Source organism: Convolutriloba macropyga, chromosome 1 (genome assembly GCF_964194025.1).
Source record: "Convolutriloba macropyga chromosome 1, txConMacr16.3, whole genome shotgun sequence".
Lineage (NCBI taxonomy): Eukaryota > Metazoa > Xenacoelomorpha > Acoela > Convolutidae > Convolutriloba > Convolutriloba macropyga.
The window spans coordinates 33,631,819-33,658,709 of NC_134468.1; the positions used below are offsets into that span (position 1 = coordinate 33,631,819).

Below are 26,891 nucleotides of genomic sequence, written 5' to 3' on the forward strand. Positions count from 1 at the left end.
CCACTTTGATTACATTTGCCGACAGTATACCCCGAAACAACACTAATACATTTCTTGTAGACTCAGAAGGGGGCTATTCCTACTTCAACTTCCGCTGAGAGTGCTCTGTAATTAAAACTTGCCGTTTTTTGCTAACTTAACTCGTTGATAATCAAAAATGCAGAATTTATTTTTGAGTTTTCAACTAACAAATTATCTATATCTACAACATTCGAAAACCAACTGTTCACAATGGACCGTAAGCATTAGCAGGGCTCGTCTTGGGCCAACCTCGGACTGTTACAATCCAAAAAATATTCGGATTGTAATCAGTCGGTCTTTCTTTTTGAAAAAAGACCTTTTTTTATTAATAAAGAACAGATCATATCAAATCAAAGCTCAGGAGTGATAGGTCCAACTGGCTTTCTAAGCAGCTACAAGCTAATGCAATTAGTTTTTTTACTTGGAAGTTTATTATCGTTTCGACTTTTAAAAATAATTGATTTTTAAAGAAATAATGGCTTAATGAACTTTTCCTCTATTTTCTTAATTTGATCGACTTGTAGCTTAGTGTCAGCAAATAAAGAATGCTTCTTCATTCTAGTGAATTAAAATGTATTCTCGATTGTGGTTTTAAGCCTGAAGTTATTGTTTTCTGGCTTTGATACTACTAGATTTCAGATTTTTTTTTATACATTTGCCAGTTTTTCACGTTTTCTAATCACATTATCACATTATTGACAGTTCTCATATCACATTTTTAGCGTTCAAAATAAAGCACGATTGAATATATTAAAATCCTGAAAGATATAGATTATCATTTTAACGGCCTCGACACTTCTTTCTTGAAGAAATTAATTGAATTTTTTATATTTGTCGTTAACTGTCACTTTACTTTGTCGTTTCGGTCGTATGAAACTTCCTGTATAGTGATAGGTTTCACTGGCTTTTCATGAACGAATAGATGAGCCAATATTCTGATAATAATAGATAGCTGATGGCTTTCATGACTTGAAAACAATCGTTTTCCAAAACTAAAAAAAAACTTTTTAACTTCGCAAGTATGTTCTCTCTATTTTCCTTTTTTTACCTAATCTCTTTTAATTCAGGTCAAATACGAGATTATGGGTGTCAAGGGAACGTGTCAAAAAGGATTGATGTCCCAAAATCAATCTGACTTCGACCTTACTGACTTCGACACCGGTTTTTCACAAAAAAGTAATTTGATTTTTGTCTTATTGTACGTTCTTTTTGTAGTCGCAAAACATATTCTGGATAATTGCAGGTCTCAAAGGCTTCCTTTGGATGAATAAACGACATTATTTTAAAATTTTGTAATTAATGTCTTTCATTACTTTGGATATAATTTTCTTTCGAAAAAAAATCAAAATTATTACATACTTTTGCCCTTTTCTCTATATTGTCTAATCGTTACCTAGTCTCACTAATAAATGATCATATACTTTTTGATCGGTGTTTGAAGAAGGCGCAATCAAATATTTTTTGAGGGCCAAAATATGGCTTGACGGTTTTGACAGCGTTTTCTGGCAAGTCTCAATTGAATTTTTGTTTGTTGTTTTTTTGTTGTTCTGTTTAGCCGCTTAATGAAAATGAATAAGGACAGATCCTACTGTTTTTCTATAGAAGCATTGGTAATCTTAAACCTTTGGGGTAATTCACTAATGATTTCTAATGGTTTTCATTACTTTTAAGTTAATTGTTTAAAAAAAATAAGCTAATTTTTTAACTTTACTGTTTTTGTTCTTTTTTGTCTAATTGTTACCGAACCGTTTTTATGGACTGGTCCATATCTTTTCTGGTTTTTTTAATAGGTTTATAGGTTTTTTTTATAGATTTATAGGTTTTTTTGTTTTGTTTTAGGTTTATCTGACGGTATGCTGACTTTGTTATTAAATTTTGATTTTTAAAACGGACATAAATTTTTTGATGTAATTTATGTTTGTTGTTGTTGCTGTTGTTGTTTGATTTTGCTGTTCGCCTTGACTCGCTTTCTTAATATTGGCATATCACAGCAATCTAATGCTTCAATTTTTACTCCACTGAGTTGTTTGCTTATCGTTCATACACAATTCTTTTGAAAAATACTTAGGGCTTTTTGGGATTCCCAAAAAGTAAATTTTGGGTTTTTCTATCTGTTCCTCATTTGGTAGACAATTATGGCATTTGGTAGGCAACATTGTGGATGGGCGGGGTCGGAACCTTATGTGCCATTGCACATTACCGAGCCGCCTTCTCAGATCTATGTCAGTGTCACCAAATTGTGTGGCGGGTGTAGGAGCACATTTTGCCCCCGAATTCGCTTTGTATGATGGCTCTAGTTTTGGTTGCTTTTTCCTAAAGTGCCTAGATTGTCATAGATTTGCCAGTGTAAACAAAATTCTTTTTTATTGGAGAACGTCAGGAGCACTGCTTACTCAATGTTTCAAAGTTAGTAGACGCTTCTTTGTCAACAATACAGATTCCATTTGTGTGACTTGATACAAAGGAAATGACTATGTTCAGCTGGTTTAAAATTGTTTTACCCTTGATTCTCTAATGTGACAGTAATAGTGGACGCGCTTCGGGCTGTGCCGCGATAATTTGCGCACTTTTTTCGGATTTCATCTCACGGGAGATGAGAAGCATGAGTGCCATGGACAGCGGGAGAGCCATGGACAGCGTTTTGCGGGGCCCGCAATCACTGAATGCCTTGAAAATGACGCATTTTGTTTCATTGGAGTGCTGGAATTCATAAATTGAAAAGGCTAAATAGTCTATTATTAATAGTCCCAATTATCTTCTCGGACAGCTATTATCCCGCTCCTAATTTTTTTCACTGCGTAAGATAAAAATTTGATTCCACTCACTCATTCTGCCGCTTTTTCGATATCTTGCGTGAAATCTTTCTTACTTCTCTTGGCTAGTTTCTTTCTTAGCTCATTTGGCTCAGAGTTTTAAACAGCAGTTGCTCAGCACAGCCAGCTAAAATGAACGGAGTCATAAAAACGAATCAAAAATAAGCGGGATAAACTCATAAAACCCAATTTTTGTTTCTAGATACTTAGACTTTGTTTTCATTTTTCTCAGTTACCGTCTGTAACGCTCAGTGGTGTTGATACTAGCCCCTATATCCCCTCATTAAGGAACTGCAGTATGTCTAACTACGAAATGAAATGGGGTCGCACTTTTAAACTGTTTTTGTACCCAAATCAGTTTTCATTTTTTTTCTGTTTTCAATCCTAATGGGGGTTATGGGAATAAACGGCAGCTAATTGTAGCCAATCTGTCGGTTATGTTTTAAAAATCATTCTTCCGAAATTATTAGGTTAGAGAGAATAGAATATATATTGTTTTTAAAAGTAAGTTAGTTCGCTAAGTAAGTAAGGCTTAGAAGCGCAATGTATAACTATAATTTTTTAGTTATTGGATATATCCAACACATATGTTACATTTTTTCGTCTATTTTGCTTCATTTGTATTTTAAGTTTCCGTGTTATCACCGACCATTGAAAAATGTTTTAGAACAAAAACTCCCTTCTCCTCCTCCTCTTGGATTCGTGAAAGTGGCTCAAATGTTGGATTTGCTGGGACTGAAAAATCTGTTGGATGTTTTTATCGACAGTGGCGTAACGGACGAGGATGCGTTCAATCCTGAAAATGAAACTGAGATTGGTGAAATTCTAAGCGGAAATGGGATCATGACAGAAGATGTCACTTTCATCCTGCACTACATCCAAAATATTAACCAGTTAGCACATTCGATTTACTTATCTTTACTAATTTAGAAACAATGAACTGATCATCAGCACAGCGGTTGAATAAATTGACCGTAGAAACGTTCACAAACAGGTAGAGAAAGTTGACTCAACGCATTCCTGAGGGCGCCCTAAATAATTAAATCATGAAGCAAAACATTTCAATCAAACGTACATGTTATAATATAGGTTAATGGAAAGTACCCCCACACCTTAGTGGATGTATATTCTTCAACACAGCGAAGTTCAGATGCTATTAAGAAACAAAGTTATTACAACTACTTTCCTGCCTTCTTTACAATTCTAAGTAATTGAAAATAGATGAAGTTCACACAATTGCGTAATTTGTTAGAATCGACTAGTAATGATGACAAGTTTCTTCGTTTCAGGGGAGAAAATTGGGATGCAACAAAGACCAATCCGGTATTCAGGGTATCGGATGTCAATTGACAAGAGCGGAACTTGTCAATTTCTCAAATCATAGATTTATTCACTTACGACAGGCTAGACAAACCTCCATGTCAATTGATCATCATGGTCGTGGTTAATAAGTTACAACTTCATGCCTAACATTGATCAACTAATGGGCAATATCGAATACGCATGTGCTATAGTAGAGAACAGAAGCAATTACAGAAGCATCTAAACCAATTTATTAAACTCATCGTATATATTTAGCAAGATCAACGTTTTGGAACTCCCGGTTGAAAAGAGTTGTTAATGTAGTAGACTTCAGATTTGCTGACGCTTAGAGCTGACTCTGTTTATTCGACCAATTGTGAGGTAATGCATCTCTAAATTATATTTATTTGCGCATGATTCAATACTCAATGTGAAGAAGCCGCTGCTCCTTAGCAGTTATTTACGAGGTTAATTAGATTCTAACATAATAATAAGAGTAAAACGATAATTCTGAAGGCTGATCCTTGATCCACAGGAATTCGTTGCACCACAAAAATGTCAGCTCGTTTGAAGAGTTAATCATGTCATTTTATGATTGAAGACAAAATCTTATTATATACTAGGAAAATTAAGCTATATTTAATTTATCTGATTTCCTGTGATCAGCTGCTGAGAGCTAAAGCTCTGATTATTCGCGCTTTATACGTACAAAAAGTTTGTCTGTATAATTTGACCCGTGGGTGCGTTGTTTTGATCGACCGTATTTAATCGAGAAGTTGTATGAAGAATTGTAACCTTATTTAATCACTTCCTTATAATCGCAATTAGCCATTGTGCAGTAGACTTCGATGCAGTAAAAACATCTCATTTGTTGACAATTTTTGTTCCGACCCACTTTAGTGGGGGAGGAACTATATACTCAAATGGGGTTTTTTTGTTCAGACAATTTTGGCAGATCGATATAATCATCGTAGAGAGTTGTGAGTGGTATCATTAAAAAGCCCGTCCAGCGTAGAATATGGAATTAAAAAGATTTTTTCATTTTTCGCTTTTTATAGGGAGTTATCGAGATTTAAATCTTTATGAATATTAGACGTTATTCAGCTGTTTTTATTCACTTTTTCGGTATTTTTGACCTAATTTTTGTTAATGTTAATGTTGCAAAAAGTTGTTCAAATTGTTAACTGGAGTGTTACTGATTTTATCTCTAAAGATAGATGAGGATTGCTGAATTGTTCGATGCGAGTTTTTGGCTAGAATTCATGCTAAATTTTTCCAAATTCACACTTTTTTCGGAATCAAATTTGCTTTTTAGCCCACTTGCTTTAAATAGGTGGAAGTAGATACCTTAGAACTACCGCCATATTCTTTTGAACTGACAAATGTGCTAGTTGTACTTCCGCTGGCTTTGAGGGTTTTCTGGAATTATAATTTTGCCAGTATTTTGCAAATATAAACTCGATAATTATACAAAATGCATTTTTATTCTTGACAAAATGAAAAATTTCGTTGAAAAAGTGATCTATTTCGCAACCATTTGAACAAATGAGTATTTTTTTAGACGCGCAGCAACATCTGGGCTGATCTTGATCCTGCCACGGATCCTTACAATAAAAAATGCTTTAGATTTTATTGGGGCGCGACCTTTTCAAAATATTTTCGCTATGTAAATGTTTTTTATTTAAACTTTTTTACTTAAAAGAATTTCAAATCAGGGATCAATTAATGACAGATACTATTTACAATGAACTAAGCCCAACAAAATTATATTACGTTATTAACTTAAGCTCATGGTTTTTATGGCTCTGACCAATTGTTTTCCTAAAATTTTTTTTACCTCTTGAATTTTGCTTTCATTTTCTTTTTCGTAACCCAATGACTTATTGTCCCCAGTCAAGGATCCGGTTGTATTTTACCAGGTATAAATGCACCGAGACAATTTTTTCAATTGCTATCTAACGTTTGTTATAACTATGAATATATTTGTTTTGAGAAAATATTGGTTAATTTTTGCACTTTGCCACTATTTTTCATCTTATTTCTCTCAATTTTGGGCGTAGTCTCAGTAAAAACAGGCAAAAACTGATTTCTTGTGGGTTATAAATTAATGTGGTCTCCTCGTTTTGCTACTACGCGTTTTCATTTTTTTAGAATAATTGCATATTTTATTAGTTCATTTTGTTTCTTTTTCAAATTATCAGTATTGACAATTCCTTTTGAAGGAAAACATAGTAGGGAAAATGCACAGCGGTTGAAAAAGGCGTATTTGGATATGTTAATTGTTTTTGTTAGATAGGTTATGCTTTTTGGGCTGATACACAGATATCTCGCAAATTTTTATGGATATTTGTTTTTTCCTGTTTGTCTTTCTTTTTGTGGTTGCACGCCATATACCTGACAACAATAGATCTCAATTGCTTCCCCAAGACATATTACTCAACCTAGGTAAAGACTTCAGTTTATAGCTGTTTGTTTTAATGATTTTAAAATTGAAATAAAAAAAGATTTTTTCAACTGTGTACTTTTTGCTTTCATGATCCTAACCACGTAACTCAATCTCATTAATTAGAGGTCTCAATTAATTTTGTTGATTCAAGTTGTTTATTCGCATTTGGTTATACCTTGTGACTAATTGCTTCGACGAAATAATTTTAGAAAAAGTTCTAGATTTATTATTAAAAGTTCGAGATTTATTTTGTTCACTTTTTGGGTTTCTTTTTGTTGTCATGTCTACGTAGACTTTTTATAATGAAGAATCTGGGATGTTAAAATGAGCAGAAAGTGACGATTTACAGGTCTTGCAGTCAATATCTTATATTTATAGTGCCTTGAAAAGTTTGATCTCGTAAAATTGTTTGAAGTTTCGGCTTCTTTATATATTTGTTGTTACTTTGCAGGGTCGTGACCTAGTCTCATTTTTAACAGGCCCAATTAGCTTTCTGAGTTATTGTAAATTAATTCATCGCTGTTTATTAGAATCTTAAGTCTGTTATGACTTTTGAAAATGTTTGTTTTCAAAAATGTTTGGGTTTTTGAGCTTCGTCTTTTTTTAAAATTGTTTTTTGGTCGATTTGTAGCTCAGTCCCTGTAAGCACAGGTCAAAACCCGTTTCCAGTGAGTTATAGTTTAATCTCTAGAGCGGTTTGATCTTCAGACATTTGTTTCTCGGCTTTGTTACTACTCTTACTACGAGATTTTATAAAACAGTTGAGATTTTTTCTTTATTTGTACATTTTACAGGATTTTGTTTTCTTTTTAATTTATAACAATAATCTTAGGCCTCATTGGCTTTGAAATTTTCCGCAATTGAACACTGGATAATGATTTTTCTCAATTGCTTCCTATGGAGATGTAAATGATTTTTTTAGGGATTTCAGTTGATATCTGCTTAGGTTTTATCTGATGAGAGTTTGATTTTGTTATGATTTTTTGTTATTTTAGACATCGAGTTTTGGTCGTAAATAATGTTTGTTGTTTGATATTTATTATAAATAGCCGACAGCGATAGCTGGGGCTATTATTGGCCTTCTCTTGGTTTTTTTATTTCGTCATGATTTTTGTTACGACCATATGACGTCACAGCCACTTTTTGTTCATTCGCTCATGCAATTTCAACTGAATTGCATGTGTGACTTCATTTTTCGCTCTTAGTGGAGAGAGTTTTTTTTGTTCATGCGCGTGATTAAATTTTTGGTCGCACTTGGCTTACCTCACTCTCAAAAATGACTTCCTCACTTTGAAATTGACTTTTATTTACTTTAATTCAAAGAGATAAGGTCAAATGGGTGTGTGTGTCACTCTAAATGAAGGTTATTTGAGATCAGTTAATAGAGGCAGCAATAACGTATGCAGATTTTTAATCAAAATATAACAGATCAGCCTTCAATGAAAAGAGGATTTTTTTGGTCTGTCTTTTTTACTGTTTTTTTAGACTGCCGATCTACGAATCTATTGCGGCTATTTTCTGGCAATCTGCCAGCTATGTTTGTCCTTTGTAGTAGTCCTGTTATCAACAACGTTCCTTGGCCCTCTAGCGTGGCATTATTGCATTCCATTGGTTGTTTATGGAACGATATGTATGTTTTAGAAAGATTTTTCTCTTCATCATTTGGTAGCCAATTAAGTCAAGAATGTGGTTGAGCGGGCTCGGAACCTTATGTGCGTACCCACATTACCGAGCCTCCTTGTTTGATACATGGTCTTACATTACAGGCCTATACCAAATTTTTGCATAAAATTGCTCATTATTACAGCTGGTTCCCACTTATGCATCTTTGTTCATGGTTAAATGGACTAAACTTAACTAATGATTGATCCTTCTTATTGGTTAGGAAGTCTAGTCCACTTTCTTTCAAAGTAGGCAGTTATTTGGCCACCGGTAGACTTCAATTTAAACATTCTTCCGGATAAGTATTGAACGTTTCTTTATTTAATGAGGTATCCAGAAATTCATTTTTACTCTATGGTACCACAAAACTAAGTACACCTGGAGATTTTTAAAAGGCATCAGAGACATCTAATAAATGCTCTTTGGGTTCAAATCAGTTCTCTAGTAACGCGTCATTAACGGACAAAACGGAAACTTCGAAGTTTCACGCCGTAGCTCAAATAATGCTTACTGCGACTACTACTCATGTTTAAAGAGCACAAATGTTGCTGTACATAGCTTTTTGGTATCATAGTGTATAAGAGTCAGTGTCTCAATATTTCAGAGGTGCTTCCACTCATCTTATGCAGCTTTCTTAAAATAGTATGAATAGTTTTTACGACTTATAATTTAATATTTAGCTCTTGTTGATATGTTTCGGTTGTGCTTTTAAGTAAAGAGATCTTATTGTCATAAAGTGAAACGATCCAAAGCATTGTGAGAGAGGTGTACATGAGATTAATCTAGAAAATTTGGAGTCAAAAACATTCTTTCTTTTGTTTATTGAAGAACAGTATTGCATGATACTAATGAATACCATGGCAGAATGTATTGCGAAAAATTGTAAACAGGCGCATTGATTTCTGTGCCAGACTTTTAATAATGTTTCCCGGATTCCTAATTGTCACGCGAGTTCAAGTCCAGTGAATCCCATTTCTATTTGGTTTAAGTGAAGTACATATAAGGTTTATATTGTTCTATAGGAACATGACAAACCCTACCAGTGCACTAAGAGCACTGCAATTAATCCTTATTCAACTATCTTCCTTTGATTTACTTAGTTTTGCGTAATTTCAGATTTGAGTTTTGAGATTTTTATTTGAACTATGTCTGGTTTTGACGAAGGAGCAATCTTCTACTCTAGTGCCCTTGGCATGGACGACACTGGTGCCGGGGGAGGGGCAGCTGGAGATACTGTAAACAGAGCCGACTTCAAGAGACGCTTCCGCGAGTTTTTGAGAACATACCACGAGACTTACTCTTTCGACCATAAATACAGGTTATAATAATTCAAATTTGAACATTCCTTTAAACTAAAGTTTATTGCCCTTGGTAGAACAAAGGTTTATTTTATGTCCGCAGAATATTTGCGCTTCGCGTATTGGATAAAAAGTCTATCATTACTTACCGATATTTTTTAAACGCTAAATGACCTGAGCTCTAATGTGGACCAAAAAGTTACCGGTTATTAATAGCCGCACAGCGATAGCTGGGGCTATTATTGGCCTTCTCTTGGTTTTTTACAATTCAAAGAATTTGAATTGTATTGGGGCGCTGTCTTTTTTTAAAGATCTGTTCATACATTTTCACGATTTTTGAAGTCAAATTGGAGTAGTGATTTTGGTCACGCCGAAACAGGAAATGGAGCGAAAAAGCGAGTGGTTTTGCGGCGTGAATTTTTTTCGCTCTAATTTTAAAGTAGAGTGAGAAAACGGTGTTTGAACAAAATTCGCTTTCTCGCTAGTGGTCTTTTGTTCACATGCGGCAATTTCACTTTGGTTTTTACTGTTTTTTCGACTTTTTTGGATCGGATTTTTTCTAAATGGTTTTTTTGCAATCCATTCATTGTTCCTTCTGGGCCTAGTTTTTTGTTTGAACCAGATTTCCGTTTCTCGCTAGTGGTTTTTTGTTCACATGCGGCATTTTGACATTGATTTTCTGTTTTTTTTATTTTTGATCTGATTTTTTTTAGAAATAGTTTTCCCAATTTACTCACAGTCCGTTCTAGGTCTAGTTTTTTTTGTTTAGTCAATGAAAATTCTTTGAATTGTACGTCAGGACTTGTCCTGGTATGTTTTTACAATTCAAAGAATTTGAATTGTATTGGGGCGCTGTCTTTTTTTAAGATCTGTTCACACATTCTCATGATTTTTGGAGTCCAATTGGAGCGAAAAAGCGGGTGGTTTTGCGGCGTGATTTTTTTTCGAACTAATTTTAAAGTAGAGTGAGAAAACGGTGTTTGAACAAAATTCGCTTTCTCGCTAGTGTGGTTTTTTGTTCACATGCGGCAATTTCACTTTGGTTTTAACTTTTTTAGATCGGATTTTTTCTAATTAGTTTTTTTGCAATCCATTCATAGTTCCTTCTGGGCCTAGTATTTTGTTTGAACCAGATTTCCATTTCTCGCTCGTGGTTTTTTGTTCACATGCGGCATTTTGACATTGATTTTCTGTTTTTTTATTTTTGATCTGATTTTTTAGAAATGGTTTTCCCAATTTACTCACAGTCCGTGCTAGGTCTCGTTTTTCTTTTATCAATGAAAATTCTTTGAATTGTACGTCAGGACTTAACCTGCTATGTTTTTTATTCGTCGTTGCGATTTTGGTTACGACCATGTGACGTCACAACCACTTGAAATCTGCTTTTTGTTCATTCGTTCATGCAATTTCATCTGAAGTGCGTGTGTGACATCATTTTTCGCTCTTAGTGGAGCCAGTTTTTTTGTTCATTCGCGTGATTAAATTTTTGTTCACACTTGACTTACCTCACTCTCAAAAATGACTTCCTCACTTTGAAATTGACTTTTATTTATTTTAATTCAAAGAGATAAGTTCAAATGGGTGTGTGTGTATGTGTGTGTGTGTGTGTGCGTGTCACTCTAAATGAAGGTTATTTGAGAGCAGCTAATAGAGGCAGCAAAAACTTATACAGATTTTTAATCGAAATATAACATATCAGCCTTCAATTAAAAGACGAATTTTTTTGGTCCGTCTTTGTTACTGTTTTTTTGAGACTGCAGATCTACGAAGCTATTGCGGCTATTTTCTGGCAATCTGCCAGATATCTTTATTGATCATGCGGTTTTATTTTTCAGAGGAATTTGAATTGAATTCTCTGGATCTTTGGCCTGAAAAGTTCTTGTGATTTTAATACTGAATAATTACAAACGGATATAAATTTCATCGTGTCGTTAACGGATCGTCATTCATAATAAATTTTGACGCAAATTAAGGTCATTAATTTGATTCAAAGTGAATTATTAATAGCTGTACAGCGATAGCTGGGTCTACTATTGGCCTTCTCTTGGTTTTTTTTACAATTCAAGAATTTAAATTGTATTGGTGCGCTGTCTTTTTTAGATCTGTTTACGCTTTTTTCGACTTTTTCACGTCAGTGAGGTGTCAAATTAGCGTGGTGATTTTGGTCACACTGAAATAGTAAAAGGAGTGAAAAATTGAGTGGGTTTGAGGCGTGACTGTTTTCATGATACCTTTAAAGGAGTGAGAAATTGGTGTTTGAACAATTTGGCGGTTTTTGAGATGTATTTTTTTCAGGTACGTCAATTTGACTTCTGTTTTCAGAGTTTCCTCTCCTTCAGTGCTTTTAAGACGGTATATATGTGTTCTAATTGTGCCTTTTTGCTTTCGCTTGAATTTCTTAAGGGGCAGCTAAAACTTTTTATGACTTTGCCACTCTTTGTTGTCATAAAATTTTAGTGAATTTTAGATTTCGCCCCTTTTTAAAATTATCTGTTGTCTTATCACTTAGTACTATCAATGATAGGTCTTATTGGTTGCTAATGGGGCATAAAAGAACCTAATAATTGGCTCGAGTTAATAGCTAGCGGTTTTCATGACTTTGACACTATATCTCAAAAATTTTTCAGTTCTGCACGTATTTATTGTACTTTGATGTCTTATCGTTTGATCTCCTTGGGGACAGGTCTCTGATGCTGAAAATATGAGTTAAGTTTGTCTATTTAATCGTTTTTATTCAAAGCTAGTGTTTTCTATGACGTTGACACTAATTTTTTTAATAATCATTATCGAATTTTTTGCGAATTTTGCGAGTTTGTTTTTCAACTTTGTCATCTTAACTTAGTCTCATTATCGACAGGTCTCATTGGTTGCTGAAAAGGCTGCAATTAAAACAAGTCATTTCAAATCCTTGCTATTGTTTTTTGTGACTTATACGATGGTTCGTTTTAAAAAAAATTAGTGATTTTTTTTTATTTTTGCTCGTATTTGTTGTACTTATTGCTGTCTTTTCACTTAATCTCATTGATGACAGGTCTCAACGGTGGTCATTGATGAGTCAAATAGTTGATGTAATTGTATCAGTTTTAAAGCGATGTTTGGTTATTTTGTCTTATTCTCTAATATTATTAGTGAGAGGACTAGTAGCAGTTGATTTTTGATTTTGATCCTGTCTTTTCAAAAAAGTAAAAGTTGAATTTTTAGTCTTGCTTGCTTTTTTGTTCTGGTGTTGTTTTATTGCTTAATCTCAATACTAACAGCTCTCATTTGCCTTTTAAAGCGGAGTTAATGATTTTCAGGTCATAAATTAATACAATTCTTTGAATTGTATTTCAGGACTTGTCCTGCTGTGCTTTTTATTTTTTCAAGATTTTTGTTACGACCATATGACATCAATCACTTCAAATCTGCTCTTTGTTCATTCGTTTATGCAATTTTAACTGAATTGCGTGCGTGACGTCTTTTTTCACTCTTATTGGAGCGATTTTTTTTGTTTATTTGCGTCATTAAGTTTTTGGTCACGCGTGACATACCTCGCTCTCAAAAATGACTTCGTGACTCTGAAACTGACGTTACTTTACTTTTATTCAGGGAGATAAGATCAAGTGAGTGCGTGTCACTCTAATTGAAGGTTACTGGAGAGCAGCTAATAGAAACAGCAATAACTTATACGGATTTGTAAGCAAAATATAACATCTTAGAATTTAACAAAAAGAATTTTTCTCGCCGATTTCTGGCTGATAGGTTCTAATGGCTGTTTTAGTGTGACATGGTTGTTTCCAACAAAACTATCTTCAACTTCTAGACGAGAACTTAAAATTAAGATCACTTCATCGGATAACTAATTAAAGGGACACGAAGTCTAATTCCAAGAACGGAATACACAAGTTGTATTTAATATCATTACTTGATTTTTTGAGAAAAAAAATCTTTTTTCGTTATAACTGATTATTGTTCTGGTCAGCTTAAATGAGGTTGACATTAATAAATGAAAAAAGGAGGAAAGAATTTATTTCGTGATTTCAACGTTATTGTACTAGAAAAAGTTTAGACAGATAACGAGACCAATGAAGTCCACTTTCCAAATTGCTCAAATATTGTCAGCCAAACGACAACAAAGGTGTTTTAAGTGTAATTCAACGAAACTATCGTTTTTGTTTGAAATTGGAAAAGGTTGTAAAAACATAAGCTTTGATTCCAAGACAACGCTGGCATTTTATTTTCGAAGCCTTTCTGGATATTTTGCGCTGTATGTGAATCGCTGTGAAAAGCTTAAAAAAGTTATTTTGTGTATAGTTTGTGTGGTTCTCATTGATTTGTTTCGATCGACATGATTTTAAAATATTGAATTATTGTTTGTATACCATTTTTCTGCTATCAATTGTCTTGTACAATTGAGGTTAATGTGGACTCTTTCTGTAACATTATTGGGAAAGCTGATGACTCTTTAAATAAAGCAAAGTTGAATTTTTTGTTTTCTCTGTTAATTTTCAACTATGAGCTTCAGAGGTTATTAATTGCTCTCGAATGGAGTTTAAAGCAATTATAAACGTTTGTCTTTTTTAATGCAAAATAGTCGCTGAACAGCTTTTAAGGTTTCCTTTGAGAACACTCTTCAACTTTGAGTGAATTTTTTACGCTCTTTTGAGTGATCCAAGCTACCCTGATTGTGTAATAATAATTGTTGCTGATATCAAAGAGATTGAGAGCGCAAGAGAATCAAAGCCATTGTAGCTCAGTGGTTAAGATGGTCGGGTGTTTTTTTCTGCACCCGTATAATATTTCTAAGCTACGCCCGCCTATAAATTAAATTGCCACGCCTGTCATTCATGAGCAATTCCTGTTTTGAATTGCAAAGCCAACCAACTTCTATTTTTTATTTAAACTCTTTCTCTTGTATCTTTCTTAGGATTCTTGGAAAGTTGCGTACCTGACGTCATTTTTCACTCTTACTGGAGCGAGTATCGTTCCGAATGATTAATAGCCGCCGTCAGCCTCTCAAGCTGCTATTATTTAGGCGCTCGCCTTTTTTTAATTCGCGTTACCCTTTGATCACGTTTTTCGTTTTACATAAGTCACGACTTTCACGTTTGACTTCTGACTTACCTCACTCACTGATTTTACTGAATGGTTTTTAAAGCCATTCACTCAATGAATAACGCAAGATAGTGACTACGGTCAAGGTCAAAAGAGCAAAATCAAAAGAGACGGGATAAACCGATAAAGCCCGATCATTAAGTCATTGAGAATTAGGTTACCAAAGTTCATTAGAGTGTTTGCTAGCTGACTTTGATATGAAGCGTATTAGCTTTCAGTTTAGAAGCTGAATTAAGTATTGTTTTAGAATCCAGCCGAAACTGCACGCCGAATTAGACTTTACACTTTTTGACACTGAGAAAAAATAGAAAAAATTTTGATCAATTTCTTCTCTTTTTCTGCTTTAATCCCGATGTGAAACAAGCGCGTCAATCGCGGCTATTTTCCGGCATTGTGCCGTGCCGGCTATGTTTGCTTTGTCACAAGTGGCTTACTTCAGTCTGAAAATGATTTTCATCTAAGTTTTGCTCACTTTAATAGGAGGAGTCAAAGTCAAAAAGAAATTATCTCACTCTCATTGAAATTTATTATCAGTACTTATGTCCAAATCTCTCAGTACTTATGTCCAAATCAAATGAAGACATCGCAACAAATTCCATTTTAGGTCTCATTTTCCATGGTTATTTTGATACTACAGGTCTACGAAGCTATCGGATCTATCTTCTGTCAATCAGCCAACTATGTCGTTTATAATAGTACTCTGGAGATAATTGTGTAGTATCTCAAAATTACTTCGATTTTACACTTTTATGCTTTATTCCAGGCCCAAGGTTGAAATTGATGAAATGCATTTTGTTGGAAGTTACGGTTATGCGCACAATCAAAGCTAAAAGTTCTTAAAAATGGAAAAAGCAGCTAAGAATTGAGCCATTCGATAGTAATTGTGACACCTTGCGATTAATGCACTGTAGAATTAAATTTGAAAGATCAAAAGCGATATTGTGAAGTTTGCTGTCATACTTAACTGACGGCTCGTTCTAAAAATAGACGTTATTGTTGTTCCGACCCCACCATAGTCACAAGAAGGAACTGAACTGTTGGTTTTTTAGGTTATCATTACCCAGAACTACTTGAGAGTCTTGAACTCATTTTGATTGCTGTTAGTAAGTCTTGAACTCATGATTGCTGTTAGTAAATTTAACATGAAATTCATCGAACTATGAATTACTTAGGCTCGTGATAATTTCTAAGAATTTTCTTCAAATATCTCTTCAAATACAGCTCGAATTATTCGCCGAAGCAGACTTTCAGCAACTGCCTCTTTATGTTGTTAATTTAAGGTTTTTGGTCAGTGATATCTTTGTCTTTTCAGGGATGCACTAAAGCGAAACTATAACTTGAAGAAATATTTGCTGGAGGTAAACCTTGAGGACTTCAATTTGATGGACGCTGAGTTACACGATAGACTCAAGAACCAGCCAGCCGAATTTATACCTATTGTTAGTATACTTCTGTGACAAAAAGCTAATTTACTGTTCCGTTTGTAAGGGGTTATACAAATCTTACAAAGGTTCCTGCATTGTATAAATGTTGTTTTCCTCCCTTACTTTTGATGCTTAAATAGGATATTATGTACTAAGGTTCACTGCACTCAATAGGAAAGTAGAACTGACGAATTAAGTGTTTGTATCACAAACTTGGATGCTTTTAATGTACGTTATGGGAATTATTTGACTAGCTAATGTGTTATATGTTTGGTTGATTGTTTAGTTTGAAGAGGCTGCTCGTGAAGTTGCAGACGAGATCACGCGACCGAGACCAGAGGGAGAGGAGGAAATTCAGGACATCCAGGTCATGCTCACTCCCACCAATGAGGAGTGCATTCCTCTTCGGAGTCTAAAGGTAGTTCATACACGCAGTTATTTGTATTTGAAGAAATTTCTGAAAAGTTTACTTCAATTTGAATATAATATACAGAAATTTGATGATAGGTTTTTGCTAAATCAGCCCAAAAACATAAGTATCAACGTTGTATAATAGAAAACTTCTTCGTTGATACTTAAAAAATGGTCTAAATCTGAGATATCTTCTTCATAGTGGACCATTAATATCATTTAATAGAAACATTTATTGTACCCACATTTTTGGGGGAAAATGTGAACAATATGATAGCCTCACCTTTTTCGGACCATTTTCGACGTTTTTAGGGCATCGAAGACCAACATAACTGGCGTCATTTTAAAGCTCTTTGTGCCTAGAAATTAACTACTTAAAGAAATTTCAAAATCTTTCCGAAAAAATTTTCTAAAGCAATAACTTATCAGGCCAGAAAAAAAAATTTTCTGGCATTTTGACAATTTATGGCGAATTTGCAGGTTATCATCACCCTTTTGCTCTTTTTAACACCTTAGGGTTATTATATTTCTATTTTTAATTCAATATTTATTAACAATACATTAAATAAATTATTAATACAATTTTCACACAATTTATTTTTTATACAATTTTATTTTAATAATTTTACAATTTATACATATTTTTTTGAGAAAAGCAAAAACTAAAGCCTGGCAGGAGGAAACCAAAAACAATCAGGTGATGAAAATCTCTTTTGTGACATTTTAGCCCTAGAAAGCAGTGGTAACTAATTATTTTGATAACTGCCCATCAATGAGTATCTCTGTTACCCATTAGGAACATCGAATGAAATTTTTCGGACAAAAGTTAAGTTTTTGTCGAAGTTTTCAAATAATCTCTTCATGCAGAAAATTTTCTATCATCAAGGTTATTAATAGCTGCCTCAGCTTCTCAGCTGGCTATCATAGCGCTCCTATTTTCTTTACCTTAGTGTTCACGGCTTGTTCATTACTTTGAAATCTTTATGCTGGTCTCACTCTTCTCTGATTCTGCTAAAAGTGTTTTTAGACAGCAGTTGCTCAGCAAAGCAATTCAAAACGAACAGACTCAGTATCAAAAAACGAAATCAGAAATAGAAACGCGATGAACCCATAAAGCCCGATTTCAAATGCCTGTTACTCGAACTTTGTTCTTAGTTACTATCTCTAATGCTTATTGTTATTGACACTACCCCCTGTGTCGTCTCACTACGAAACAAGAGTATGTTCAGCTCCAAAATGACATCAAAATAATTCGCGCTTTAAAATTGTTTGTGTACAAAAAATTTTTCATTAGTTTTTTCTCTTTCAATTCCAATCTTGGTTATGGGAATCAACGGTGGCTATTTTCCTGCAATCTGCCGGGTATGTTAAGTTATTCCGGTTTTATGATGATTTCGTAAGCTGTTCCTCATTTTCAAAGAAGCACTTCAGTTGGAGAAAATGATTACTTTTTTGAAAGAGGAGAGTTTTAAAGCTTTGATGCGTCAAGTCCAATCTCTAATCCTCCAGGTCTTTTCAAATTTTCGATGGGTTTCTGGTAGAAATTGAAATGTTAATCATATACTATTTTTACAGGTGATTAATTGCTCTCGCATGAAGTTTAATGAAGTTTAAAGTAATTATTATGAACGTGTTGCTCTTTTTTTGCAAAGTGTTTGCTGCACGTTTTTGCGCTTTTGTTCTGGAACATTCTTTGACACGCTTTAGTTCTTCATTTCAGAGTGATCTAAGTTGCTCTCGTTCTGTAATCAAGTTTAAGAAGTGATTGTTAGCGAAAGGTAATAAAAGCGATTTTTAGCGAAAGGTAACATAACCGATAGTTAGCGAAAAGAAATCAAAGCCATTTTAGCTGAGTGGTTAAGATTTCAGACTGCCAGCCTGATGCGCAGTGGTTCAAACCCCTCTGGAGTCGTTTTGGTTTTTGCGCCCATAAAAAATTTCTAAACTACACCCCCTCTAATTTTAATTGCTCCCGCCAGTCGTTCAAGAGCAATACATCCGATGTCAGTCGGTTTATTTATATTTTTACTGCTTTTTTTTTTCATTTTTTGAGCTTTCGAAAAGTTCGTATTGTTTTTGTATTTTCTAGTGGTTTCTGATTCAGAACAATTGTGATACATATTCAATTCAGATTTAATTTAATCTAAATTTTTTAAATTTTATTGTACCAGAGGACTGCTTTTTTATTCTTTTTAGGAACAAGATCAGCCAATCAAATTTTTTTTGGCTTTTCGATGTTCCAAAGATTTTTCTCGGGAAAAACAATTACATTAATTCTGGGAACTGTTCCATTCTTCAGATTCCGCCCTAAAAGCTGCAAACTGAGTAGAGAAACAGTAAAGGCGGAGTCAATATTATTGTTGTCAAACTTATTTTGAAACTTTACAGGACTCGTTGATTATCGTCGCCAAAAATAATTTCCTTGCAAGCTGCCGAATAAGAAATTATAATGCTTGTCTTCGAATATACCAAATGCAGTTATGTGATGCTTTTCATGCGGTCATATAAGAATGTGGGAAATTTCTGTGTCATTCACAGAATCATGCGAGCCGAACATTGCGTTAACCTCAATCCCTATGAGATGATGATAGAATTATCTTTTTTTTCGGATTAGATCACTCATCCTACTCAAGTACTGTGTGCAAAAGCATCACACTGATGCTGCAGTGAAGTTTTGGAGCTTTTAAAGCAAATGGCTTTAGAAGAGAAACGAAATTATTCAAATTTCATGGTTTCAGTCAGATTTCGTGTCGAAGCTAGTGACGATTTCGGGCATCGTTGTTGCTGCGAGTGGAATCAGAGTGAAAGCGCAACGAGTGGCCATCCAGTGCAGGTCTTGCAAGAACTCCATCATGGACATACCCATTAAACCAGGATTCGATGGATACATGCTGCCTAGAAAGTGCAATGGCGCTGCAGGGTAATTATAAAAAATATTTCAGATAATTATTTATTAACTTTGTAAGACCAACTTTAGATTTTTTTTGTAAAAAGTGTATAGTTTAATGGTCCCAATAAGTTTACTGACCAAATGTGTGTCAAAGCAATATACAATACAAGTTGCCACGGTGCAAAAAGAAAATCAGAAAAGTAGTATCAACAAATAGCAGTCTTGAAATTATTAAATATGACGAATTATCAATGAGGACATGAACTCAATGCTAGCCTGGTACCCTGTCTTTATTGGTCCCTGACTGTTAACCACCGAACTGTTGATCGTATAAATTGAAGATCGGAAAGCTCTTCCACTAGATTTCTCTGCATAGTAGTTTCTCAAATTTAATTTTACGTGGGTTTTGAACAATAACATTTAAGATTACCTCCCCCCCCCCCGAGAATTCCCATAAATCGTTTTTAAAAATATGTTCTCTTGAAAAGCAATATGAAAAGGGATTTGATGAAAAACACTGAGGTGGCTAGTGTTATTTTAATTTTTTTTTTCGAACTAAATTTTCAATGCAAGCTATCCTCAAAGATTTCAATGAAATTTGAACATCAGGAACAAATAACATCTTCAAACGAAGTCTTGAGATGACCATCTAATACAATGGCGTATAGCGGAGTTATCGGGAAGATATAAAAATTCTATGATCACCATCAAAATTTGCATTGGTTTTGCAATATATTTAAAAATTTTACTTGCGCTTTAAAATTCTCGGCAAATTTTTTCCTATTCACGGCCTGCAATATCAGGAAGTCTTGTTGAATTCATTCGTTCCGAGACATGAATAAAAGATGTTAATTGATATTAGATACTTGAAAAAGAATATAATTTCCTTCTGTTGATTTTTGTTTGTAAGTATGTTGGTTTCAATGTCTTGTCTTGCATTAGAATCCCCAAGAGATTGTAGAAAGTTACTGCACATTACAGCTCAATGTTGCATGTGATGGTCATAAGTGCTGGGCTATAATTTAGTTGGTTAAAAGCAAGGCGGTTAAAAAGTATTAAAAGTCAAGAGAAATTGCATATTTGCTAGAAAGTGACAGTAAATTGTTTGGCGTCGAGAACTTCTCCTGTAATGGTACTAATTGCTGATATACAACAGGAAGGTAAACTGGCATAAAGTTTCAAGAAGTTAGGAGTGCAATCATGTGTATCTTTTGTTTTTGTAGTATTGTATTGTTTTGAATGTTTTCTCTTGCATTTGTATTCCTAACAAGTTGTAGAAATATAAAAGAAGCGGCATCTTTTTGATATTTGTGCTACTTGAAAATGGAGGTGATAATTTAAAAAAATCTACGCTGCGATTAGAGAATAATCAAAATGGCGTAAATTAGGCGGAAACTGTAAGTAGTACTGAATATTCACATTATTACTAAAAGTTTGCAATGTTTGAATCAAGTCCGTAACTTCTAATTTCTTCTGATGTCTTTTAATTTCTAGATCTTAGTTTCTCATGATATTGACTTTGGGTAGAATGTCAGACTGGTGCGAGAACCTCCTTCTTTGACTACGCAATATGTTGATGGTTTCTGCATCGAAGAGGCCTACTTAATTTTGATTTATAGTTTTGTTAAATATCTCTGCATCTAATTTGATTACAGAGATCAACCTGGTCAGCCGCCCTGTGGTCTGGACCCCTTCTTTATCATGCCAGATAAATGCAAGTGTGTCGACATTCAGACCCTCAAGCTGCAGGAGTCATCTGAAGACGTGCCCAATGGGGAGCTGCCTCGACACACTCAGCTTTATTGTGACAGGTCAGTCTATGCTTTTGTAACGTGTCTATAAGCGTTGTTGGTTCATTCGGCTTCCAAGTCACTTTGATTTATTCGACTTCCAAAACTTCATAGTTTACAGAGCAATTTGGTATCCCCCCCCCCTCCCTTGCCGAATTATCTGCTCCCTTTTACTCAGTGCGACTGGCCCCCCTAAGTTTAAGCTAACTACTACCAAAGCTGTCCCCTCGCGTTTCGTTTGAGACTAATTCGTCCGTCCGACGGTAGTCTGTTTATGTTTATCAATTGTACCATAGTACGCTGTCTTCCGTTTTAGAATTGGTGTTATTTTGTCATGCGCCTTTTCTTTGAATGTTTCAGGTATTTATGTGAGAAGGTGGCGCCTGGCAACAAAGTCACACTAACTGGTATTTACTCTATCCGACAACTGGCACAAGGTGGGAAGAAAGGGGCCAATGACAGGGTGGCAGCTGCGGGTATCCGCACCCCCTACATCCGAGTTGTGGGAATTCGAGTGGAGACTGAGAGCAGAGCCGCTAACAGTCCAGTCACTCCAGAGGATGAGGAGAAATTCAGACAGTTTGCCAATAGACCAGATTGTTACGAAGTCATTGCCAGGAGCATTGCGCCGTCCATTTATGGAAGCATTGGTTAGTTGTTCTAGACTGGTTTGTTGGTTTGACAGATTATTTGGAAAAACTCTAATCAAGTTGAGGAATCTTTATAGGATTTTGAAAGGTCTCGAATAGTTTACAGCTTAGCTTAATGATATTATTCAAACGATAGTACTGAATTCAAGAGTAAATATGACTTCGTGGATTTTCTTGATGCAGAATTCCTAAGTGAATTGATAAAAATTCCCACGTATGACGAACAGTCTCTCATTTTACATGTGTTTTTTTTTTGTTTGATGATTAATAGCCGCCTCAGCTTCTCACTCGGCTATTATAGCGCTCCTAATTTTTTTTACAATTCAAAGAATTTGAATTGTATCGGGGCGCTGTTTTTTAAGATCTTAACATATTTTCATGATTTTTAACGTCAAATTGGAGTGGTGATTTTAGTCACCATGAAACAGGAAGTGGAGCAGAAAAGCGAGTGGTTTTGCGGCGTGAAATTTTTTTCTCTAATTTTAAAGTAAAGTGAGAAACCGGTGTTTTTTGAACAAAAATTCGCTTTCTCGCTAGTGATTTTTTTGTTCACATGCGGCAATTTCACTTTGATTTTTTACTGTTTTTTTCGGTATTTTGGACCAGATTTTTTCTTAATGGTTTTCTCAATCCTTTCATAGTTCTTTGTAGGCTTAGTTTTTTGTTTGAACCAAATTTCCATTTCTCGCTAGTGGTTTTTGCTCATACGAGGCATTTTAACTTCAATTTTCTGTTTTTTTAGCTGATTTTTTGGCAATGATTTTCCCAATTCACTCATAGTCCGTTCTAAGTCTAGTTTTTTGTTTAGTCGATGGAAATTCTTTGAATTGTACGTCAGGACTTGTCCTGCTATGTTTTTACAATCCAAGAGTTGGATTGTATTAGTGCTCTGTCTTTTTTTATTTTTGTAAGATGTTTTCACACCTGTTTTCATAACGTTGAGCTTTCAAAACGGGATAAACAGGTAAAGCTCAGCGGGCATCAAGTTTCATTAGAGGCCAGCGTTTAGTAGTCCCTCAAGTACTCAGAGTGGTGAAGCTACTGGGAAGGCCGTAATTAAAGGTTAAAAGGTCATTTTTGGGAGTTTTTGAGCCTAAATTTATGAAATTTTTAGCACTTTTTCGTTTTTGGATTTTTGTTAGACCAGTCTGAAATTGAGGTTTATTAAAGTTGATAAAGGTCTTTTGCAAGACGTAATTGCTTTTACGGCCACTTTAAGCGCTATATCTATTGCTACTCCAAACATAAACACGGTAATTTATACTAATTTTTTCAAATTGTTTGAAAATTTTTGCCATTTTTTGAGTTGTTTCAGACTTTGATGTCGAAAAAGCTTCTCTGGGGTTTAATAATAGGTTATTGCATAGTTTCTAGTGGTACTGAAGTGGTTTTAAACATTTTAACTTCATGAATTTAACCAATTTTTTTAAATCAAACTTGTTTTTTTTTTTAAATTTTCTGACATTTATTGTCATTATTCAAGTTTTTCAGCACCAGGGGGCAAGAAGCTTCATCTAGGGTTTGCTAACAGTTTACTGAAAATATTTTTGGCAATGGAATGGTATTCAACATTTTAATATCTTTTACCAATTTTTTGATAAAGTTGCAAATTTTTTCTTTTAATTTTTGAAATTTTTATTCAGTGGCCAGGGAACCTCCTATAGGGTTTGTTAGTATGTTACTACATAGTTTCTAGGGGCAATAAAATAGTTTCCATTTTTTTGATTTTGCAATTGTAGGGAATTTTTAAAATAAAGCTTCCAATTTAAAGTTCTCGGTTGTTTTCAAAATTTTTCGATTTGTCATTCTCTGAGTTTAACTATCTTTTCTGGCCAACAAATTTTTTTAAATGTTGTAGACGGTTTACAAAACAGAACTCCAGAGTCAAAAAACTGTTTAGAATTTTTTTATAGCCCTATTTTTGGAAATGTTCTTTAAATTTTCTCTCAGTTTCTTGATGCATTTGTCATATTTGTCCAGTTTATCTACTTTTTGTGGCAGATTCATCTCTTTCAAGGTTTTTGCGTGAGTTAATGAGTATTTTGAAATGAGTCATATATGGCCTTCAAGTTAAAAGCTTCAAGGGTTTTAGCAATGATAGTTTATTTGGTTAGTTTGTTTGGTTTTTTTAGTTTCTCAACTTTCGAGATTTTGTCTTGTTGGCTGGGATTGTTCAATTGATCTGCTGGTCAGGTTCATTAGGTCTGTCTTTCATTCATTTACTTGGATTGTATTTCAGGACTTTTCCTGCTATGTTTTTTTGATTCGTCTCAATCGATGATTCTTACAATCTGACTTCTTGGAATTGACTTTTTCAGTGACTTCTACTGCTTTGCAGTTAAAATTTGTGTGCGTGACATCATTTCTGCTTTTAGGTCAATTGCGTGACTTGTCTCACTAAAATGAATGACTTCTGAACTCACTTATGGAACTTTAAGGTTTATGAACATTCACTAGTTAAAGATCAATAGTGTGCATCTAATTAGTGCCAAACTTATATGCCCTAATTCTTGAGTATTAGTCTTGAGTTTTTGATTTTGAATATCAATTTTGAAAAAGCTCTTTTATGGTTTTTTTCCTGACAGACCGTATGTGTAATAAAACTGACAGTCCGGATCTAACCCAAAAATTCTAGTGGCCTAATAAAGGACTGGTGGGCGATCTGTCTATCTTACTCCTTTAGTTGTTTCACGGAAGGCCACAAGCGTCATTCGCGGCTATTTTCCGGCAATCTGCCGTCTATGTTTTTGAAGTAAAGCTTCGTCTTCGGCTTATCTACTTAGTTTGCAATTCAAAAGGAAGAGAGTCAGGATCAAAAAACGAAATCAGAAATAGATCCGGGATTAACCCATTAAGCCCAATTTTAGATGCCCGTTACTCGAACTTTGTTCTTAGTTACCATCTGTAATGCTTATTGGTATTGATACTAGCCCCTGTGTGGTCCCACTACGAAACCTGAGTATGTTCAGCTCCAAAACGACATCAAAATATTTTGCACTTAAAATTATTTGTGCAAAAGTCTTTTTTTCATTGTTTTTTCTCTTCTTTCAATCCCAATCTTGGTTATGGGAATCAACGGCGGCGATTTTCCGGCAATCTGCCGGGTATGTTTTATAGTCGGGTATTCGGAGCGCAATCTAACAACCGTAAATTTTTTTTCTTAGAAAAGTTACTCATAATTGCGACTGCGATTGTTGTTTAGATATTAAGAAGTCCATTGCATGTCTGCTGTTTGGTGGAAGTCGCAAGCGCCACCCAGATGGTCTGATCAGGAGAGGAGACATCAATCTGTTGCTCTTGGGAGACCCGGGAACTGCCAAATCACAGTTGCTCAAGTTCGTTGAACGAGTGTCACCAGTGGGGGTTTACACTTCGGGAAAGGGCTCCTCGGCAGCCGGTCTGACTGCGTCTGTGATCAGAGATGCTCAGAGGAACTTTGTGTTGGAGGGAGGGGCAATGGTGTTGGCGGATGGGGGAGTTGTATGTATTGACGAGTTTGACAAGATGAGAGAGGATGACAGAGTGGCGATTCACGAGGCCATGGAGCAGCAGACTATCTCCATTGCTAAGGCAAACAAGTTTCAGCATTGATCTATAAAAGCTGCATAAATTATATTTAACTTTGCGCCTTTACAATGCTCTTTATTGGGCAATGGAATGTTTCTCTCAGACATGTATGGGTTTTCTGTGGTAATGGATTTTTGTTATATCATCGTGATTTAGTGATCCAATTAGTGACACGCTCAATAATAATGTTATTGCGTCAAAGGTGTTTTCCAAAAAATGTTGTGCTAACTAAAAGCTCATTACCAACAATCTAGTGTGAACTGGTTCGCTCCTTTTTAGGCTGGAATCACGACTACTCTGAATACTCGCTGCAGTGTCCTGGCTGCTGCTAACTCTGTGTTTGGTCGATGGGATGATACGAAGGGCGATGACAACATTGACTTCATGCCAACAATCTTGTCCAGGTCAGAACTTCTTTTCCAAGGAAATTTTTGGCTGACATCTGTTTTTTGAACTGAAATAAATAGCATTTTAGTGGAGAAATCTTTGGGTTTGGCAATTGGCATCAAATGTAAACCAGCTTCACATTAAGTGACGCAGGATAAACTATCTGAATAAAGATATTTTAATTCCAAGACTCATTTTTCCACTAGTCTCCAGTACGAAATTGTTTAAGTACGTGTATCAATGTGTGAAATGTGTCTATTTCCTCCACTGGGAATACAATATCAACGAAATATTTATTCAGGTTCGACATGATCTATATTGTGAAGGATGAGCATGACTTCCATAAAGACACGACACTGGCCAAGCACGTCATCAGTGTGCACATGAATGCTACTCAGGCGTTGCAACAACACCACCAGCAACAACAGCCAGAGACAGAGGGAGAGATATCTCTCGGATTCCTCAAGAAGTACATCGCATACTGCAGATCGTAAGTTGTCTTTGTTGCATACCCTTAATTTTTGTTTTCGAAGCTGCGGCCAGCTACTCGTGCTCTTGATTTATCTTAATTATGGATGCGCCAGGTTTCCCCGTGGGCTGATATGAATAATCTAAGTCCATTTTGTCAAGCATATGGCAATTAAGGTGCGAAGTTCAAGCTACTGGAAATTGTCTTCCTGCTATTAAATAGAGTTAACGCCCTATCAGCTAGTTTTGAACGCCCTATTATTGTCTGTCCTCGATAATAGTTATCCATCTTTTTTAGACGGTGTGGTCCTCGTATCTCAGCTGAAGGAGCTGAGAAGCTGCGCAACAGATATGTCCTTATGAGAAGTGGTTCAAAGCAACATGAACAGGAAACTCAGAAGAGGATGTCAATTCCTATCACTGTGAGACAACTGGAGGCGGTAATTCGAATCACTGAGTCCTTGGCTAAGATGCGTCTGGTTCCCTTCGCCACTGAACAACACGTGGATGAGGCCCTCAGGCTGTTCCAAGTGTCAACATTGGAAGCTGCGATGTCTGGATCTTTGGCAGGTCTGTTTTTCTCGCTTAAGGGAACGATCAGAAATTTTGAAAGAATCAGAATGAGTAACTGAAATCTAATTTCCAACTGACCAATTTTTTGCAGAGTC

The 26,891-nt window shown here is 35.1% G+C and overlaps 2 protein-coding genes across 2 annotated transcripts in view; both read left to right on the forward strand.

Annotated features, from left to right (window-relative positions):
* LOC142348307 (uncharacterized) overlaps window positions 1-5,069 on the forward strand; it is an 11,792-nt gene extending 6,723 nt beyond the window's left edge. Inside the window, exons 2-3 of the mRNA XM_075399610.1 lie at window positions 3,502-3,727; window positions 4,124-5,069. Of these exons, the coding sequence (XP_075255725.1) occupies window positions 3,502-3,727; window positions 4,124-4,184 (287 nt within the window). The 3' untranslated portion in view covers window positions 4,185-5,069. The remainder of the gene's footprint in view (window positions 1-3,501; window positions 3,728-4,123) is intronic.
* LOC142338034 (DNA replication licensing factor mcm5-like) overlaps window positions 1-26,891 on the forward strand; it is a 409,068-nt gene that overhangs the window by 353,744 nt on the left and 28,433 nt on the right. Inside the window, exons 2-11 of the mRNA XM_075387670.1 lie at window positions 9,359-9,562; window positions 15,949-16,075; window positions 16,347-16,478; window positions 19,210-19,391; window positions 21,017-21,172; window positions 21,512-21,801; window positions 25,004-25,371; window positions 25,648-25,772; window positions 26,057-26,245; window positions 26,522-26,793. Of these exons, the coding sequence (XP_075243785.1) occupies window positions 9,390-9,562; window positions 15,949-16,075; window positions 16,347-16,478; window positions 19,210-19,391; window positions 21,017-21,172; window positions 21,512-21,801; window positions 25,004-25,371; window positions 25,648-25,772; window positions 26,057-26,245; window positions 26,522-26,793 (2,014 nt within the window). The 5' untranslated portion in view covers window positions 9,359-9,389. The remainder of the gene's footprint in view (window positions 1-9,358; window positions 9,563-15,948; window positions 16,076-16,346; window positions 16,479-19,209; window positions 19,392-21,016; window positions 21,173-21,511; window positions 21,802-25,003; window positions 25,372-25,647; window positions 25,773-26,056; window positions 26,246-26,521; window positions 26,794-26,891) is intronic.